Source organism: Manacus vitellinus, unplaced genomic scaffold, assembly GCF_001715985.3.
Source record: "Manacus vitellinus isolate BGI_N305 unplaced genomic scaffold, ASM171598v3 scaffold_6_pilon, whole genome shotgun sequence".
In the NCBI taxonomy this organism is placed as follows: Eukaryota; Metazoa; Chordata; class Aves; order Passeriformes; family Pipridae; genus Manacus; species Manacus vitellinus.
This window is the reverse complement of record NW_021940750.1, coordinates 36,581,632-36,600,627: the sequence shown is the minus strand read 5'-3', so window position 1 is coordinate 36,600,627 and position 18,996 is coordinate 36,581,632. Positions and strand designations below refer to the sequence as shown.

The 18,996-nt window shown below is 40.8% G+C and overlaps 1 protein-coding gene across 1 annotated transcript in view; it reads left to right on the top strand.

The window, feature by feature from the left end:
- The window catches only part of SYNE2 (spectrin repeat containing nuclear envelope protein 2), a 161,530-nt gene that overhangs the window by 104,215 nt on the left and 38,319 nt on the right, over positions 1-18,996 (top strand). The window contains exons 83-96 of the mRNA XM_018082417.3: positions 395-541; positions 2,103-2,279; positions 3,776-3,931; positions 4,818-4,967; positions 7,276-7,452; positions 8,365-8,498; positions 8,968-9,172; positions 11,106-11,285; positions 12,695-12,823; positions 13,360-13,514; positions 13,857-14,004; positions 15,150-15,244; positions 16,518-16,752; positions 18,181-18,375. Coding sequence (XP_017937906.3) covers positions 395-541; positions 2,103-2,279; positions 3,776-3,931; positions 4,818-4,967; positions 7,276-7,452; positions 8,365-8,498; positions 8,968-9,172; positions 11,106-11,285; positions 12,695-12,823; positions 13,360-13,514; positions 13,857-14,004; positions 15,150-15,244; positions 16,518-16,752; positions 18,181-18,375 — 2,283 coding nt within the window. The remainder of the gene's footprint in view (positions 1-394; positions 542-2,102; positions 2,280-3,775; positions 3,932-4,817; positions 4,968-7,275; positions 7,453-8,364; positions 8,499-8,967; positions 9,173-11,105; positions 11,286-12,694; positions 12,824-13,359; positions 13,515-13,856; positions 14,005-15,149; positions 15,245-16,517; positions 16,753-18,180; positions 18,376-18,996) is intronic.

Sequence of the window (18,996 nt, the reverse complement as noted above, 5' to 3'; positions counted from 1 at the left end):
ATAATTACATTAAAATGTTGCTGCTGGGATTCAGTTGGCTGCTCCCCAAACTACCTTTTTCTGAGTTAACTGTCTGTCTTGCTTTCAGAATAACCCCAATATTGTACTGCAGTTTAAATATTGCAGTGTTCTTCCTGGGCTGTTTTGCGTATATTTATTATCTTTACAGTTTTACATGAAAGTCTGTTAAAAAAAGAAATATTTTTATTTGAGATTTATGAATTCTTGAACCTTTCTTAAGTCACTTGCCCTTCTGGAGCACAGGGCTCACTATCAAGTTCATGCCCCTGTAATGCGATTACAGTGCCTGAGCCTTTCTAAAAATAGAAATGTCATTTTCCTTGATATTTCTAACAAGCAGAGTGTAGAGGATTCATTATATGCTTTATCCCAGCTTCAAATGGAAAAACTTTCATCCCGGGAAGCTATTGCTGAACTAATGACCTGGCTGGACCATGTGGAACAGCAGCAGGAACATGAGGAGCCAGTAAATTCACAACGCAGTGCTGCCCAAGTCAAGAGCCTCCTTCACAAGTACAAGGTAAATGGGAAGCTGGAAGTCCAGGCCTTCTGCAAGGTGTTTGGCTGTAAAAAGGATGGAAACAGCCTACAGGCATTGTCATATCCTTCCCCTTGCTCTCAAGAGGGTTCCTCAGTCGCAAAGGTGTCTTAAAATCTTCCTTTGTAAAACCTTATGCTTCTGTGACACAGAAAACACTGCCTGTCCTGCAATACAGCTACTGCCTGCTGTGCTGTAATCTCCTTTTCCCCATGCTGTCCCATCTGTCTTGCTTGTTCTCTCTCTCGCATTTAGATTATAAAGTGGGATGAGCAGGAAAGCCTTGCTTCCCTAGGAAGATAGACTGTGTTTGTGCTGTGTTCTAGCCTGTCTTTTTAACAGGGAATATATCTCCATAACCAGGATCTATTTAACTAGAGAACAGGGGTTTTGAATATCACATGTCATCACAAGAAATAACCTGCAGAGATAGAGGCTGCAGCAGAGTCCTGGTGCTGTTCAGATGCCAAAGCACCAGTGGCTGAGGCTGATTGCTCCAGCCACAGGAAAGATTCAAGCTGTGTACTTCCATAGATGCCAGAGAGCCCAACCTCAGGCCATATTTTAACTCCCTGCAGAGCCATATTCTGCTCTGTCCTCACAGAGCTGCTGAGCTCTGCTCTGGGCTCAGGCAGTCTGACAGTTCTCAATCTACAGCTGCAGTTCACAGGCACTTTGGCACTGCACATAAGGCAAGTGCCAACATAAACATTTCTTTCCAAGTGCCTTGGTATAGCACATATATAACATTTTGGTCTGTATCAGCTGGATTTAGTAGTTGGGATATGTAGGTGAGGTGCTGTTTTAAATCCTTTGAATATTTAGAGATCAGTTTGTAGGTGTTTCTTCTACACTTGTCAGCAATATGGGGATGCGTATGCTGAAGACAAAGCTGGGATGAAGGACACAAATTCCTGCAGGAAAACAGCTGTGACTTTAGTACCTATATTGTGTATTCCCTGGTGACTTTTTTCTGGGTACTGCTAGATATATGAGGAACCCTTTCCTTCTCTTTTCTCCTAAGACCTTCTGAAATAAAAAGAAATTCCGTTATTTTTTCACTTTGCGTGCAGTTTCTCACTCATCTCAGTGGGCAAGGACACTCATGCTGGAGGACACTTTCTCCTCCCAGGTACTCTGATATTCTGTTCTGATAGCAGATACTTTGGTAAAGTAGCAGAAGCTCTTGCTGCATTTGCCTGAGAGTTGCAGGAGTGTGGGAAAACCTTGGTCTTAGCCTAATCTGGGACCATGGTAGTGTGATGGTATTGTCCTGTGGATTAAGTATAGAGTCTGGTACCCCTGGATTTCCTTCCCTGTTCCAGCACTAACCTGTTCCTACCTTGAACTACCCATGTAATGATATTGAGGATTATTCCTACAACCAGATCTCCTTCAGAAAAATATTTTATGTCGTGGTTCAGACTCAGCTGCGAGTGTCCCACAGCTACACCTTGAAGCATCATTGGAACTGATCAGATTAAAACTACCAAACTAATTGGTTTACATTTCTGTTGTTTTTTTTTTCTTTTTTTCCCTGCAGGAATGCATGATGGAAATGAACTTTAAACAGTGGATGGTAGATTTTGTTAACCAGTCACTGCTGCAGATGAGCACTTGCGACGTGGAGAGCAAGCGGTATGAAAGGACAGAATTTGCTGAGTGTCTTGGTGAGATGAACCTGAGGTGGCACAGGCTGCAGGCAACCCTAAACAGAAAGGTGGGATTGAGTTCTCATGGCTTTCTCTCTCCTAACTGATCTTGCCTGTTGACTGTATTAGGTGGAAATATAAGATTCCTCCTATGAAGAAAATACAGTCAGTGACATGTCAACAAAGAAGTCCTATATTGAGAAAACTACAGAAAAGAAAGAATTCAGGGCAGTGTCTGCAGGGGAACCTGTTAGTGAAATCTGTTGAATCTTTGGGGTGCTTTGAAAGTTGGAGCATTTAAAACTTCGTGGGAGAAAACACTGGGTGGTTTGTGGAAAGGAGAGGTGCTGCACTGCTTGGACAGACAGGCCTTGCTCAGCAAACAGCATCAAAAAAAACCAAGCAACCCCTCCACTTGCCATATGATGGGAATGAGGAGTAGGGATATATTAAGCTACCCCCAGTTTTCCTGTTGTAGCAGTTGGATTTGCCAAAAAAAGTAATTATTAGGTTAGTAGCGTTGATAGCCGTGGGGGAAGATATGACCCTGCTGGAAAAGGCGTAGCAGAGATTAGTTCCCAGGCCTGCTCCAGCCCTCCTGGGTCCCTGGAAATGAGTTATTCTGGATCTTTGTCCTCCTCCTGAAGTAATTAAATGCTTTCCCAGTGGAGTGCTTTGAAGACCAGCAGCTGATAGGAAAATTATTTATCTAGACTGACTGTACCAGCATATCTTCTGTTTCTCTGGAGAAAATCTGTTTCATGCAGTGCCTCAGAATTGCTCTATTCTAGTGAGGCTAGAAATAATCCATGCATCCAGAATTAGATGTTGCTGTTTGTGTGCCCCAGTGCCCAGAAAAGCTAGTGTGACTCATGATATGGAAAAGACATGGGGAAGGTTAGAATCCCAAATTCAACCATGAGGCTGCTGGAATGACTCCCTCTACTAACATATTCCTCTTTCATCTCTATTTCTCAGTTTGCACAGCTTTGGGAGAAGCTACCCTCTCTGAATCCAGATACAAAGATCACTGATCAAACAGAAAATTCACAATTTTTTTATAGCTCAGAAGATCTTCCAAAATAATTTTCAAGTGGAAAATTCAGTTCCACAATGGAATCCCACTTTTGTAGGAGAAAAAGTTATCTTCTCTAACCATTTTCAAGAAACTGCATTCTAGGATTTAATGGATCCTCAGGGCCAAGATTGAAGATAGGAGATCTTCAAATAAGAAAGGTCCCTTTCGTATTAGTAACTCTGGTGGGGTTTAGTGAGAATGAAGCTTTCAGACTCCATATGAATGTCTCCATGTAGCCCAAGGTCCCACAACTTGTTAGGTCTGCATGCTCTCAGCTCCAGAACACACACTGCCTTGTTTCTTCCCAAGGAAAAGGTCACATCCTAAAGAACCTGCAAAACCTTTTAGCTTTTCCTTTCAAAATATTTTCTCTAAATGCTATTTTCAATGTAGATTTTGTAATCTCAGAGTTTGTCATGGAAAGCAAAGCCCTGTTTCTGCCCACCCCTAGGTTCAAGGAAGTTAAAACAGTTCTGTAACTTACAGATACAAGACCTGGAACACATTTTGGAGGATATTTCTGAAAATGAGAACAAAGCACAGACTCTTCGCAAATGGCTGGAAGCTCAGAGTGATCGACTGAGATCCTTACAAACCCCAGCAAGTCTGATTTCTGCACAGAACACATTAGATGATTGCAAGGTAAAGCATTACGTGAATGATATTTTTGTAAAAACCCTATTTAACACTTCGATGAATCCAGACTAAAGAACTGCACAGATTTTAACAGAAAAAACACAAAGGAAGGTGCTATTTCCTAGCAGAATACTACAGTCTGATTTTAATTAAAGCATGTTACATTCAGGTGATAGAGCCAGATGCACTTTTAATATGAATTGCTATTCTGTGGGTTTTTCCTCCAACTGAAGATGCCATCTGCTGTTGCTCCATGGTATTTGGAGTGTTGCACAGCAATATTGTAGATCGTATTGTGAGATTCAAAATTGTTCTCAGTTCAGCACAGCCATGGTAAAAGCTATCAATTCCATTAGTTTGAAGAGCTCTGTGGTTGAAGTGTCATGGAAACTACACAGTCCTAATTGGAAAAATAGCAACTCTCTCTACTTCTGCCCTAGAAGGTAGTCTCTCTGCACCAGCCTCAAGAATCTTGGTGTCCTTTGGTTTTGTTGTGTTTTTCTAGGCATCAGATCCCTCAAAATTAATACAGGTGTTCAGCTGCATTAATAGAAAAACTTTTTGCATCTTGAGAGGTACAAAGAGTCCTGCTTGGTAACTGAGGAATTAGCTCCTGATGATTTCCTTCCCAAGCATGATGTCCAGTGCTCAGACTGACAGTAAAGGCACTGATTATAGTTCAACCTGCAGGAGACCATCTGAGGCAGCCACTGTCACTTGGAATTCCTGTAAAACAGTTGTGTATCAGAGTTGAAATGATGGTGGCATGGCTGAAGAATTATGCAAAATTGGTTTTAAAGAAGGAATGTTTATCTAAGCTCCTCACACAGCAGGTTTTTTCCTATGATCTCATAAAAAAATCTTATTTTTCTTCCTGTTTTTTATCAATTAGGAGCTGGAAAATCAACTCACAGCTAAATCCAAAACTCTTGACGATCTCAAACAGAGTTTGGCTTCGAATGGTAGTGCAGAACAAACCCCAGAAGCTCAGTCTCTCAGGCTTGCTGAGCTGTGTGAAATGAAGGACAGCATTGTAAACCAGGTAAAAGCTTTGCCTGTGTTCAGGTTTCCTCCACTACCTGTTCTGACCACCAGTGTTATTAATCTTCTTCATGGGATGGCAGGAGCTGGTACAAAAAAGATGCAAAGTATTCCTCACTCTTAACCTTCCAAAGAATCATAATGTAAATTAATGTATTTCCAAAGTTGAGAGACAAAAATTAGTCTGATCTTGAAAGAGTTTGAATGCAGAGGGGGAAGGAACAGACCTCCATCTGCAGTTTAAGAAATTAAAGAAATAGCTATTTTTCTGTGAAGTTGAAAACTTGACTCTCTTGCTTGATCTGCTTCTCTTTCATACCCTGTGTTTGTCCCCTGTTATGTGCTGGTGGAAGCTGTCTGTTCCTACCCCATTCTAACTGCAGTTTTTCCATCTCCCAGTGACTCTTCCATCCAGTCACTGGGATGGCTGCTGCCATCTTCAAATCCTGTGCAGTTTGCAGTTTGTTCAAGGATAGTCTGGCAGATTGGTTTCCCATGCAAATTTACTCCCCAGCAGTTTGTATTTATAGTTATATTATCTTTATACTTGGAACTGATCTTTTTTTATGTGGATGTAATTGATAGGTTCAGGAAATATAATAATGAGTACATTTATAGATTTAAGTGTGTGATAATAAATAACTATATACTGTAGAGAATTATACATGATGTAGTGTTTGTGTTTAAGATTCCTTTACACTTTCTATTATAAATGCCTTGCCTTTATTCCTCAAAACTTTGTGAAACCTGAACCCTTTTGCTTGAACTCTTCCACATAAGGTGTCAATACAGGATGGATCTGCTGCTTCTTAGTTTAGTTTTCAACAAAAATGACGTGGCTGTTTCTTACCAAGAAAGCAGGGAAATTTATGTCTGTGTACACGAAGAAAGATTGTCCTTCTGCTTTATAGCTGGGGATAGAAATTGGCAGGATTGCAGCCTAGTGCTTTTTTCTTCTTGCAGTCACCATGGGTCATGTTTATTTTAGGAACTTTATGACTTAACTATCAAACTGCAGAATGTTCTTACAGCCGAGTTGTCTGTGTGTGCAAAGAAACACTTAGTGCAGGTTCCTTCCCAGGGTGACTGCTCTCAGCAGAGCCAGGCTGTGATTTCAAATATAGGGCTAAGGAGATGTGATCCCTTGATTTCAATGTCCGTAGGCTGAGCTTGAGACTGTGAGTCTGTGGCCCCAGAGACATTTCCCAAGAACAATGTCTTTCCATCTTCCTTGTGTGGGCAGTAATTAGCTACAGGCTACAAAAAGCAATTACAGATTCCTCCCACCTATACCATGATTCAAAAGAGAATAGGGATGATTAATCCATCAGCCTGTGCATGCCTGAAACTGGGATACTAGGATAAAATGATCTATGCAGTCTATTTAGGGTGAACTATAATGTAGAAAATTTTTCATCTCCCACTGTGTGGATGCATAGTCAGAACTGAAATCCGGCATCTGGCTTTGCCAGGTCTCATGGAGACATAGTTGGTTTTTTGCCCTGTTTTCAAGCTTTTCTCAAAACATCTGGTCCTGGCATGACTGGAAGTGGGTATTGAACTAGATGATGCTTTGTGTAACCAGGACCATGCCTTATGTAGTTCCCTGATACCGAAGGATAAAAATGACAGATCACACTTCAGGAGGACTGTGGGTTTGTGTTTGCAAAGTCTAGGAGTATGTGGCAAATGGAAGCTGTGCTTGCCCCATATAGATTAGACAACTGTAATAGTAAAAGTGACATAGAAAACAGAGGATATCCATCATTTAATTGTATATGAGAACCCTGAAGTTGCTAGACTGGGATTCAGGTGGGCCTGCGTTATTAGAGCACAATGGCATAAGAGGGATGACAGCTCTCCAGAGTATTGTAGCAGCATCTTCTTCCATACAAACCAATTTCTGTTCAAATTATCTTTGAAAGGAAACTTGATCTCTGGATCAAACTATTTGCTTCCTAAGAAGATTAAGGCTCTCAGCTCCTTCCCACTTCAGGTTGATTTTGGCAGAAAGGAATAAGCAGTTCATTATTTCAGTACTTGTTACTTTTTGGCTTGTTCTGAAGTTGTGGCTGAAAGAATAGTGCTTCCTTGAACCCCAGTTAAATTTTAATTGCCTACAAATTCTTATACTTCACTCTAAATACAGTTTACTGCTTTGTTTGAAGCCTGCACAATTCCTTGTCAAGTAGGAAAATACTACAACTAGTGAAATTCTTGTTAGCAGTAAGCTTAGATTTTTAAGTAAATTTACAGGTGATCTATTGTCAAGATCCCAAGAAATAGCAACAAAAGTGTTTTGTTTGCAGGTTGCACAGTTAAAGGCCTCAATGCAGTCAATACTGGAGCAGTGGAGAGCATATGATGAAACTTATGCAGAAGTCAGCCTGATGACAACAAGATATTTGTACTGCATAGACCAGTGCAAACCTTCTGGGGAAGAAGCTTCATTGGAAGCTTTGAAGAAACAGGTCAAAACTCTCCAGGTAAATCTATTGAAGTTGTCTTATTTCTGTACTTCCTTCTATGCCTTTAGGCAGACAAACAAACACTGAAAAACAAGACAGAAAAATTTATTTGAGCAACTTTATTATCATGACATTAAAGGCAGTGGAATATTATTACATTTTTTTTACCTCTAGAGACACTGAGGACTATTTTTAGGCTTCTTACTTTGTTTAGTGCCTAAGTTCAACTTTGGTGCAATTTAGGTACCAAGGTTCAAGAAAGAAGTACAGGTCAGTCTGCCTTATTGTGGGCTAGCACTGCCTCCATTTTGGGTTGCAGAGGTCCCTTGTTCAGTCTCCTGCACGTGCTGGAAGGCATCCCTGTAGGAAGCACCAGGTCCTCATACTCCCTTGCACCACAGAGTCCAGATGGACCTGTGCTCTGCACCACCATCCCTCATGCTAATGTCTGCTCAGTCCAAATCTAATTCACACAGACAGCAGGAAGTCTGGCTGAAAATACAGCTGGCAAGGGAAAACTGTGGACATTGTTGTATGTGTTTACATAAATGTTATTCACCATTCCTGTAAAAGGTGTTGCTTCTCGGTTCATTCATTGAAAGCAAATTTTTCCCTTTGCTTCCCAGGGAAATGCTCTGCCACAAGGCTGTGGCATAACCTGGAAGGAGATGCCTGGGCATCGATGCAGGGACTCAGTGCAGAAACAAAGGGAACCCAAGGTCTCCTGAATGATTTTTTTTTTTTAGCTCAGACAATTTTACTTCTCTTAGCTTCCAAATTTTTAGAAACAGGCATTACATTTTTTGCAAACATTTTAATCTGTGCTGCAAAAGCATGGTATTATTGCTTCCCTATCCCTACCAATCTATAGGGGAAGTTATACTTAGGTTTGTTTATCTCCACAATTAATTGCAATCATCCATTCTGCAGTCTCTTCAAGATGAATCGGAGAACAGCGAAGAAAGCTGGGCCAAGCTCCAGGCTGCTGCCAGTAACCTGAAGAAGAGCTGCTCCCCATCCTTCGCAGAGATTATTGACCAGAAGTGCACAGAGGCACACACTAGGTAAGCCTGCAAAATAAGACCTCAGTTATCAGTATTTCTAAAAAAAAAAGAAGCTGCTGAGGCAGGACTTGAAGGTCTGTCAGATTTTTAAATCTATATTAATGCAACTCACCTGTCTAAGGGTTCCTGTGTGAGGAATAGAATCGCAGAATGGTTTGGGTTGGAAGGGACCTTAAAGATCATCCCATTCTAACCCACCTGCTGTGGCCAGGGACACCTTCCACTAGTCCAGGTTGCTCTGAGCCCCATCCAGGCTGGCCTTGAACACCTCCAGGGATGGGGAACTGATACCTTTTAGCTGGATACCTTTTTCTTGATAGGGTCCCATAGCACAAACTACTCTGTATCAGCAAGGCTTCCAGTAACGTGGGTGTGAATGCAAAGAAACTCCCATGGGAATTCTATGCCAAATCATATTCTGGAGGAGAACCTACTAGGAAAACACTCTTGTCCTTGGATATGTTGGCAGGTGGAACTCAGTAAACGAAGACATCACCGATCAGCTGCGGGCAGCGCAGGCGACCCTGCAGCTGTGGGAGCCCTTCGATACTTTGTGCACTGAGACAGCAGCCAAGTTACAGCAGTACAACGAGCAGTGCACCCAGCTCTTGGATGCCCATGTGCCCGAGGAGAACATGATAGAAACCCTGGAGCAGAGGATACAGGATATGAAGGTACATTAATGCGTTTCTGCTGCCTGGCACAAAGCAAGATTTATTGTTGAGAAACAGATCAAAAGAACACCACCAGTTCAGTCAGTGGGAGAGATAAAATCTGTGGGTTTCGTCCATTAACAGGCACCTTTGTGTTTCTTTTAAACACTTTGCCCAAATCCTTGGACCAAACCACAGTTAGCACATGATGAGAAGAGAGCAGAAGGGAGTAATCATATTCCAGCTCTGCCCATTTCTGCTCTACACAAAGAATCAGATCTGTGTTGAAAGAAATCATTAAAAGAAAAATAATGTATTTTATGGGGCATTGCTTGGGAGAAGAGATAATAGCTACTAGAACAACAGCTAGGGAAAAAATATTTTCAGAGCACAGGACCATCCTTAGGTTTTCTACAGTCTTCAAGTTGGTTTTAATTGTATTTGGTATTGTGTTTTAGCCTGGTCTCATGAGTTCACAAATTTCTGAGCTCATTAGATTATTCTAATTGCTTTTTACTTTAGGTAAATGAGATCTCATGCTGAGACCACAGAGTACATTGGACTCTCTCAGACAGCAAAGCTGTCATTAGGTTCTGACATTTTTGGTTTTTTCAAACTGCAATAAAGAAATGTAATAATTCTTATTTCAGGACAGAGCAATGATTCATCTTGCTTTATGAATCTCTAGCTGTGTATTGGAAGAAGTCCAGAGTACTCCACTTTGCATATGGTCAAATAAGAGACTTTACATTATAGGAAAAAGAACTCATGTATTTCTTTCTGTGTCATAAACAACTGACAGCAGCGAAGCTTAGACCAAAACATTTTCACTTTCTTCTGATCTATTAATGGCTGTGACATAAATTCATCACTATGCTGGCAAAAAAGCATTGTGTTTTCTGAAAATTTTTGGGAAGAGTGTTGCACCTACTAAGCAAGGCATGACCACCTGAATGCCATTAGCACTGGTGTGTGTGGGTAGAACACATGGAATTTATCGTGGTTTTTTGGAAGGGGTGAGTTAGAAGAATGGGGATCAGTGATATAGCATACGAGTTACATGTATTTGAAAATATATGTGCATTAAAAATTGTATTTTAATCCCTCTAATCTTTTCCTCTAGTGTATACTGGGAAAGGTTCTGTGGAATTTTGTCACCACAATAAATAAAGTCCTATATAAAGAGTAAGAAATCAAAATGGATTATTTATTCAGTGGCTGAAGTGGTACTTAACAATATGATCCTTTCCAAACATAGGGGTCAGGAGCAGAAACCATTTTGCTTTTTAGGGAAATGTGCCTGCTCTTTGCTATCAATCAGAAATCTTTGTTTTTTACTCTCAGAAAAGACACTAAAAAGACAATGGCAAATTTCAGGGGGTTTCATGATTAAAAGTAAATTTCAGTTGTCTTGGTCAAAAAAAAATCAAATACATTGAATTAGTCTAAAATTACACCCTTTGTTCTCGTATTGCCTTTAGAGTTTAATTTTATAGGATCGTTTCTGTAGTAAAGGGAAACAATTAAAACCAAACCTCTGGTCCTCAGTCACTAAGGGATCCACAGTACTGATATGTTTGTAACAAAATAGTGTTTCTCATCTGCAGCATGGGCCAGTTCTTCCATCTGCTAGTGTACACCCGCTTTGGAGAGAGGGATATTCTGATTTCCCTCCCTAATTTCCTCTGGAAAATAGTAGTATCCCGCTGCCTGAAGTCACTGGTGTTCCACTGAACTTTGAACTGTGCCTTTCCCAGCACTAGACTCAAAGGATGCAATTCCCATTATCCTCCGGGTAAAAGACTGAGGCTTCCACTATAGCTGAATTTGGCTCCCAGATGAGTTCAACAAAAAGAGTTTAGTTACAGCAACAAAAGATACTAAATGAAAGTGGCACATGAATGACGATCTGATTCATTTACTGACTTCTTTTTCTTTCCCCTTCTCTCATCAGAATTTACAGCATGGCCTTCAAAACATAGCAGGATCTCGTACCCAAATTTATTTGCAGGCTGATAGGATAAAACAGCAGGCTGGGGCAGCTGCTGAAGCCATTCTGGTTGAGAAGCTGCAGCCTTTCCAGAGAGCCACCTATTTGGAAAAGATGCTGCAGAGGAAGTTGGATGAACTTCAGGTGCTTTGTTTTTAATATTAAATTAGCTGTCAGTGTGGAGCAACTTCTTACCTAGAGCCCTGTGTGAGCTACATTGGAGCCCTGTAGTTCTTGAATTGCGATTTCAATAAAATAAAAAAAACTTGACAGCACAATCAACTATGTTAAGAAGTAATACATGAAGCCAGAGGGACAGGTGAAGGAAGGATTGCTCTAACAAACCTTTGCAAGTGGGCCAAGCAGTGCAGGACCCTCAGATGATTAAAGATTAGGAAACATATTTTTATTCTATGAACATTGGAGTTAGTTGTGAACTTCCTCAGCTCTGCCTTGGAAAAAAACTAAGGACTTCAGTTTGCTTTGATAACAGTGCATGTAATGAACATAAAACCAAACAGAAAACTGTAGCCATTTGATGTAATTTGGAAAACCAGATTCACATCCCTGTTCAGGAAGAGTGGGGAGGGAACTGAACCCAGGTTTCCCCACATGATGTCTGTTCTGAGAAGTGCAGGACTGACTTCTCTGTGCAGATATTCCTGAGAAAACTTCCAAGTAAATGTACTGCTGGACATCTGCTGATGTAAAACTACTCTGTTCCTGTGAAGAAGTCTGATTTCAATAATTGTTCTGTTCTAAAGTAAACCCAAATTCATCGAGAAATTTTAAGCCAGCTCTATTTATGATTCCATCTACCAGCACAGTTCAATGGCTGGAAGCCAGATATCTTTGTGAAGATAACAGATTTCTCATATTCCCTGTGAACTTCTCGCTGCATGAAAAATTTCATTTCTGGGTAGTCATTTTCTTTGATGTAACCTTGTAGTATTACCACAGAAATCTCTCCCTGCACCAGTTTTTGCCATTCATTCCTTATAAAAGTGTTGCTGTCTAAGTGTTCTCAGAGATTTGAAGTTTAATTCTTGCCAAGAAAGAAAAAAATTTACCAGTGGTGTTCTCTCTGATGCATAGAAACCAAACTAGAGAGTAAAACTGAATTCCAGCCCTAGTTATTTCACCACAGAGTTCATGGAACCTGCACAGTCTTGGCTGCAGGGACATGGGAGCAGGCCCTGTGTGTGGCTCACTTTCACAAGTTTCTCCCCTTTGATAAGCTGAGTTTTTACTTTCCAATTTCCCAATAAATCAAACAGCCCAAAGCTACAAAAGATATCTCAGAATCCCTATTCCTTCCAGATAGTTATGAATCTCTCAGGACTGAGATTCAGTTCCTCCTTCTCTGCTTTGGCTTACATTTTCCGTTATCCAGTGGAAAAATTGAATAAATTTCAATAAGAGAGTTATAAATACATTAGAATTTGGATTTAACATCTGTTTGTTTTTCTGATAATACTGCTTATTGCTCCTTTTTGTGTTCTGAATAAGTGCATTAAATAGTAATTAACATAAATTTGCAATATTCACCCTAGTTCAATCTTCTACAACTGGAGGATTTCAACAACTGCCTTGATACCCTGGAGGGTCGTGTCAAGAATTGCACAGATGCCTTTGATAGCCTCTGTCTAGAGGAAGGAACAGACAACTCAGAATTGCTCATGGTATGTTGCATTCCCAAGTACAAAAAGGTGTTACTCAGCTCTTGCCTACTTCAGGATGCTCTCTGTGACCTGAGTATCACATTACAGCACTTCCCTCAGAGTATCTGTAATTTACCCAAAACACAAAAAGCAGTGATTTAAGTTTAAAAACTCCAGATCTGCAGTGTAGGCCAAATGCCTGCATGGAAGGGAGGAAAATCACGTAGATTTGGGGTGGACAGAAGATCTTTTTCCCCAGCTTTGTTCTGGACCTGCCCTGTTGCCCTCGATGGAGGATACAAAGTAAATCTGCAAGCACCACATCTTGAGTATCTGTTCAGTGCTGTTGGAAAAGCGAGCCCTGTGTAAAAGAATTATGACTTTTTTTGTTTGCTATATTCTTTGAAGTTGACACAGAAATTCTGGGTTTTTTTGGGTTAGTGTTTTGGATGTATAACACTCAGATCTTTCCTACAGAAGAGGTTAGGCTTCTGTATTTCTTTGAAATGAAAGAAAGGCAGTATTTTTTTGCAGTTAATTAATTTTTTTACTTCCAGAATCACACACTGGAGCTTGCTGCACTTTCTCCAAGCATAGAGAGTTTGAATGAAGCAAGCATTAAGCTGCCACTCAGTGACTTCACCCTGAAGAAAATGCAAAGCCTAACTCGGCTGTGGAGTCAGAAAACAGCAGCTGCTCTGGAATGTTGCAGGTCTGAAATGCAAACAAAAAATCACTTCTAACAATTTCCTTTTCTGTGAGAAAAATCAAAACTTGAGGTAGAGCATGGGAAATCTGTTCTCATCTTTCTCTGGGGCTTTCCAAGTTGAATTCTGCACTTGCCATTTACTCAATTAATCAGTGGCTATTTGTATGGTATTCCGAGTCACTTAAAGCAAAAATCTGAATGATCATAGAGAAAGAAGGTAGCAAAGTGCCAAGTGAACCCCCCACTATTTTAGTATTATTAGCCAGTACATTAGACCATATGCAAATATATCCAGAAAAACAGCCACTAACACAACAGTTTCTGATTATTCATTTTGATTTACAGTATGCTTGAGGGAACCCAAAGCGATGAAAAGAAATTCTTTCAGAAATGTGAAAAATGGATGAAATTCCTGGAAAAAATGAAAGAGGCCTTAAAAACAGATATTCCAGGACGGTTTGAAGAACTGCAAGAGCAACAGAGAGTATATGAGGTAAAGCTAACTCTAAAAATGGAAGCAGCATCTTGCATGGTGAAGGTGGGGGGAAATCACTAGAAAGTGCTATGCCTTTTGAAATTAGGTCTGGGCAGAGTTGTACAGAGCATTTCATTCTTGAAATGCTTATTCAGAGGAAACCTCTGAGATGTGAAAATCCTTTTCCAAAATGGATGGACCCCTTTTTGCAGAGATCAGATTTCTAGGAGCGCATCTTCAAGTGTTGCGTCATGGAAGTCCTAGATTTCTCCAGCTCTGAGGTGTAATTGTCTGTCTGCCTGTCCAGAGCACTGAAGCCTGTGGCAACTAGCTAGGCAGAATGCTGGAGATCTGGCAGGAGTCTTACCAGTTTCTGGAAGAGCTGAATTTTAAACAAAATGTTTTCACAGCATATTTCCATTTTGACCAGTTGTTAGATTTTGGTGGAAGTCTGTTTCACTGGCATTTTCCCAAACACTTGATATTTGTTACAAAGAGACAGTGCTTCACATGTATGACAGTATCTGTTCAGAGGAGAAGGCACATTGCATTATTCTAGCAATGGAAAAATAACCAAAATAGAGAAAAGAAAATTATTTGTTAAATGCTAAACATCATGAACCATTAGGGTGAGCCTTGTTCTGCCACAGTGGGCCACAACCTCATACTACCCTGAGTGCTGGGGCTATTTCCACAGGATGTTAAGTATCTGCATGTTCATTGGGGTCCAGAGAAAGTTATTTTCTCTTTTACTTAGACCTCTCCAAACCAATTCATTCATTGCAATGAAATAATTTATAGAAAAAACTTCTGCTCATTGTTTTAAAGAGTAAATTCACCCTTAAGTGTAGCCTTTTTATACCTTTTCTATGGACTTCTGTCTAGATTGCATTTCTCATTAATGAGTCCAACAAACTTTAGGTTTCAGATTGTCTGTGTCATACAGCTTGTAGTGGGTTCTGCTATCACATATATGCAAATTCCTCCTGGTATCCAAAGAGTGTGAAATCTTTTAGGGTGCATTTGACACTAGCACTTGAAAATAACAGTTTTCAGCATTTGCAATGAAATAAATCCCGTCACTCTAGAGGAGCCAGAAGCAGCTTTCATTGCAAAGGTTGTTAAGTGAATAGTTAAAACTGCTGTTCTCATGGTATTTTCAGATGCTGCAAACTGAGATTTCCATAAATCAGCAGACATTTAATTCCATCATAGAAAAAGTTCTACTCTCCTTGGAGTCCGGAGAAGCAGAGAAAAGGTAATCCATTTGTTTTGCTCCCTAAAATCTTGGTAACTCAGTGAATATGCTGCCTTCCTTGGGGTTAGTATTGAATCTTTGCTCTCGTGAGGACATAAACCCAAATTCTTGGCTGGGTTCACTCTTTAAATAACCTCCTGACATATTTTGCAAAAATGTGAGGAGGTGCAATAAGAAGGAAACACGAGTGCCCTGGCCAGACTGGGATACTGGTATTTGGGATACTAACTGGCTGTTCTGCCTAACAAACATAATTGCTCCTGAACAGGAGGCTTTTGTTGTGTAATTGTGGTTGAGAAGCTGCCTTCTTACAGAAGGTAATGAGGGTGTTGCATATGAAGGATCCTTTCCTTCTTCCTAGACCTCTGTACTTTTCAAAGTGCAGAGGTGTGGACTATCCACTCTGCCCCTGGCACACATGACGAGTCATTGGCCACGAAATCCAAAACATATGGTAGCTAAACCTGTTTTTTATCAATATGATCTTATACTTTCCTCTGAATCAGTGTGGCATGAGAAACAGCAAGTAATACTTGTGAGCAGAGGTTCAGCTGCCTCAGGTGTTTGCTGTGAACACATTCCCCTCTCTGCCAGAGCTTGCTGCTCCCAGAGAATTGGCAGGACAGCGTATGTGCTCCCCTCAGCCCCTCGTGAAGCCCATAGCTTGGCTTAAAGCTGCCAGGGAAGGTAGGGCTCAGCTAAGCCAAGCCAGTCTGCTGGATTTTTGTGTTGGAGCTACCCCCACAAACACAGGGGTTTGTATAAGAGGCAGTCAGGGGCTATGGCCTCTTGCAGAGGAGCAGAATTGATAGATGGGGTTGTCTTAATCAACCAGCTAGATCTGCTGGATTATTTAGCCATGTTGTATAAGAGGACCAAAAAACTGTTTAAGTAGGTTCCATAACACCACAATTTGCAATTGTGCAGATCAATTTTGCAGCATAATCAGTGACCTTGTCTCACTTGCATTGACCTTCTTCTTCTTCAGAGAAGTATTTAGTGCATAATGTGTCTGATTTCCTGTGTATGTTGCTATACCACAATTGCAAGATTGACTTGCCTTATCCATTCTTGTATCATGTAAAAGGTTTTTTTTGGATTGCTTAAAATATGTAATACAGAGAGCAGGGCTGAGCTTAGGCCTGCATAGAGCTTTTTGCATTTTTGGGTATTATAATTGGAAAACAACTTTGCAAATGGAAATCATCACAATAATTGTAATATGCAGCCTTGAGATCAAAATGAATTAAGACTCAACACTTGTTATTTTCAGGACAGAGTTTATTTCCAAGCTCACCTTGCTGAAAGAGCAGTGGCAGAATGTTATCCGGATGGTTCAGCAGAGGAAGAAAGATATTGATGGACTCGTGAGCCAGTGGCAGCTCTTCAAGAGTTCCCTTCAGAGTCTCAACAGATTCCTTGATGATACCAACAGCTTCCTCACAGCTGTGAAGAGCCAGGACTGTTATAGCCTTTACCAGCTTAGAAATGTAATTCATGATTTCAAGGTACTGTATTTATTTCTCATAAATCTAAAATACATGGGTTTTTTCCTCAGCCTGAAACAACTTCAGTCCAGTAAGGTAAAAAGCTTTAAAATCACATGCCTTTTTGGGGGAAAAATGGTTGCTGACACTTTTTCTCTAAGCTGAGCACAGTTGAGAAAATATTGACATTGTCAAAGGCTCATTATACTAGGAAACTTCTTGGTCAACATTAACATTTAGTAGCCTTGTTTGCTAAAAATCTTACTGGTATGAAAAGGGAAATGCAGGGTGCCAGAAGATTAGACAAACCCTGGTCAGTGGGTAACCTCTAGGACTATGTATATCTTACTGACATGACTGCTGAATTCAGGCCCTTCAGTTTGCCTGAAGGAAGAAGGCACATATGTGTCAGGAGAGGCCCTAAAGGTCCTGTGTGTGCAGGGATGGGCAGGAGATGCCAGGAGCAGAGGATAAAGCACTTGCAAGGGGGTCTGTCCTTGGAACCATCAGTCCAGGATGCACAGACCTGGGCAGCAGTCCTTCAGGGTGGTGAGTTCTGCATTTCACATGTGGTGGAAAAAAATACTTTCCTTTGTTAATTTTGGATATTTTGGTTTTCCATTTAACTGTGCACCTCCTTGTTCTATAGGAAAGTAAAAACAAGCAGCAGTTGTTCAAAATTGCTTAAGGCAATCCAAAACCTTTCAAAAACATATTACTGAACGCCATTTGCACAATCCAAGATTTATATTGTGTACCCACACACCTAATGTTGATGAATTAACACATTACCAGTATTCCATTTGGTGCTTGCCTTGTTTATTTCATCTTTATTTTTACCTGCTGTGTACAGATGATTTCCAGTAGATTTTACAAGTTAATGCTCATGCTTTTCCTTAGTGAGAAAAGCCAGAAAGTCTTCTCCCTCCTACTCCAAATTGCCCTTTCCCTCCTGCTGCTGTTCTACAGAAAGAAACAATGATCATATCTCCTTGTGTTACCAATTGTTTATAGGCAAATTTGTTATAGGCAAATTATTATTACTGCTGGCTTACTTCACTTGGATATGTCATGATTAACAGAACTGTTATCTCTGAAAAAGTTTGTCTAAGTTGTTGATGGTAGAGGTGCTAACAGAACTTAACCTGGCTTTTTGTTCTGAGTAACTCATACAACTGCATTTCCATTGCTGTACTTCTACCCTATAGATTCAGTCTGTGAAAAGCTATTGTAGAGTTTTTTAAATCAAAATATCAGAGAGAACATGATTTTTCTGAAATTAAGGAAGCAGATAGGAGAACATCTATTCACTACTCTCTCGTGAATATGAACAAAGTAGTGCCTTGAAACTCTTTTTGTGTGAGGCATCTTCCCAAGTGAAATATCAGGGACACGCTTCTGTCATTTCCTAAGAACAGCTTAGAAACTAATTTTGTTTTTCTTTCAAAGAGTAAGACAGTGATTCTTCAGAGGTGGCAGGCCGTGTACACCTCAGTCATCGATGTCGGGGAGAAGTTGCGCGCCGTCTCCAGTCCCGAGACCAGCGCTGCTCTCCAGGAGGAGCTCAGCCAGTTGCAGCAGAGTTGGGGGAAAACCCAGGCCCTGCTGGAGAAGAAGAAGATGCAGTTCAGCGGCACCCTACAGGTACATGGTGGCCTCCCCACCTGCTCCTCTGCTGTTGGGTCTCGAGAGCTTCCCTGTCCAACCATCTCCAGGGCTGAGCTCTGCAGCAACAAGGCACACGCTCAGCTGCTGCTCACCCAGAGGGGCTCTGAGGGAAGTGCCTGTCTGTGTCATCAGAGCTTGTGGGAAGCCAAAACTGTGGTCCCCTGATTCTCCAAAAAAAATTGAGTCAGCATCCATTTGTTGCTACAATGGATGTTCCTGCTCTGATTGTTCTCATGATCCCCATGGCCCAGAGCTTGCTCCTGGTTTGGATTGTGAAGCCTGAGCTAATATTTAGCTTAGAGACAGTTAGTGTGACTTGTTGCTCCTCATATTGCACCTCTAAAGAGAAGGGTCAGTCATGTTTATCTCCTCAGAGCAATGAATTTGCTTTCCTGGTTAGGTAGCACATAGATATGTCTGAAAATTGAATACTGTCATTGATACAATCCCCAGTCCAGAAACTATGCTTGGGTTGAACAATCCAAGCCTCTCGGGTTGAACAAAACAAAATGAGCAGAAATGCTCTGTAAGGCAAGCCTTAAATATCAGAGGCTTCAAGTTCTGTAAATCCAAGCACCAAATCTTTGTGGGTGGTAC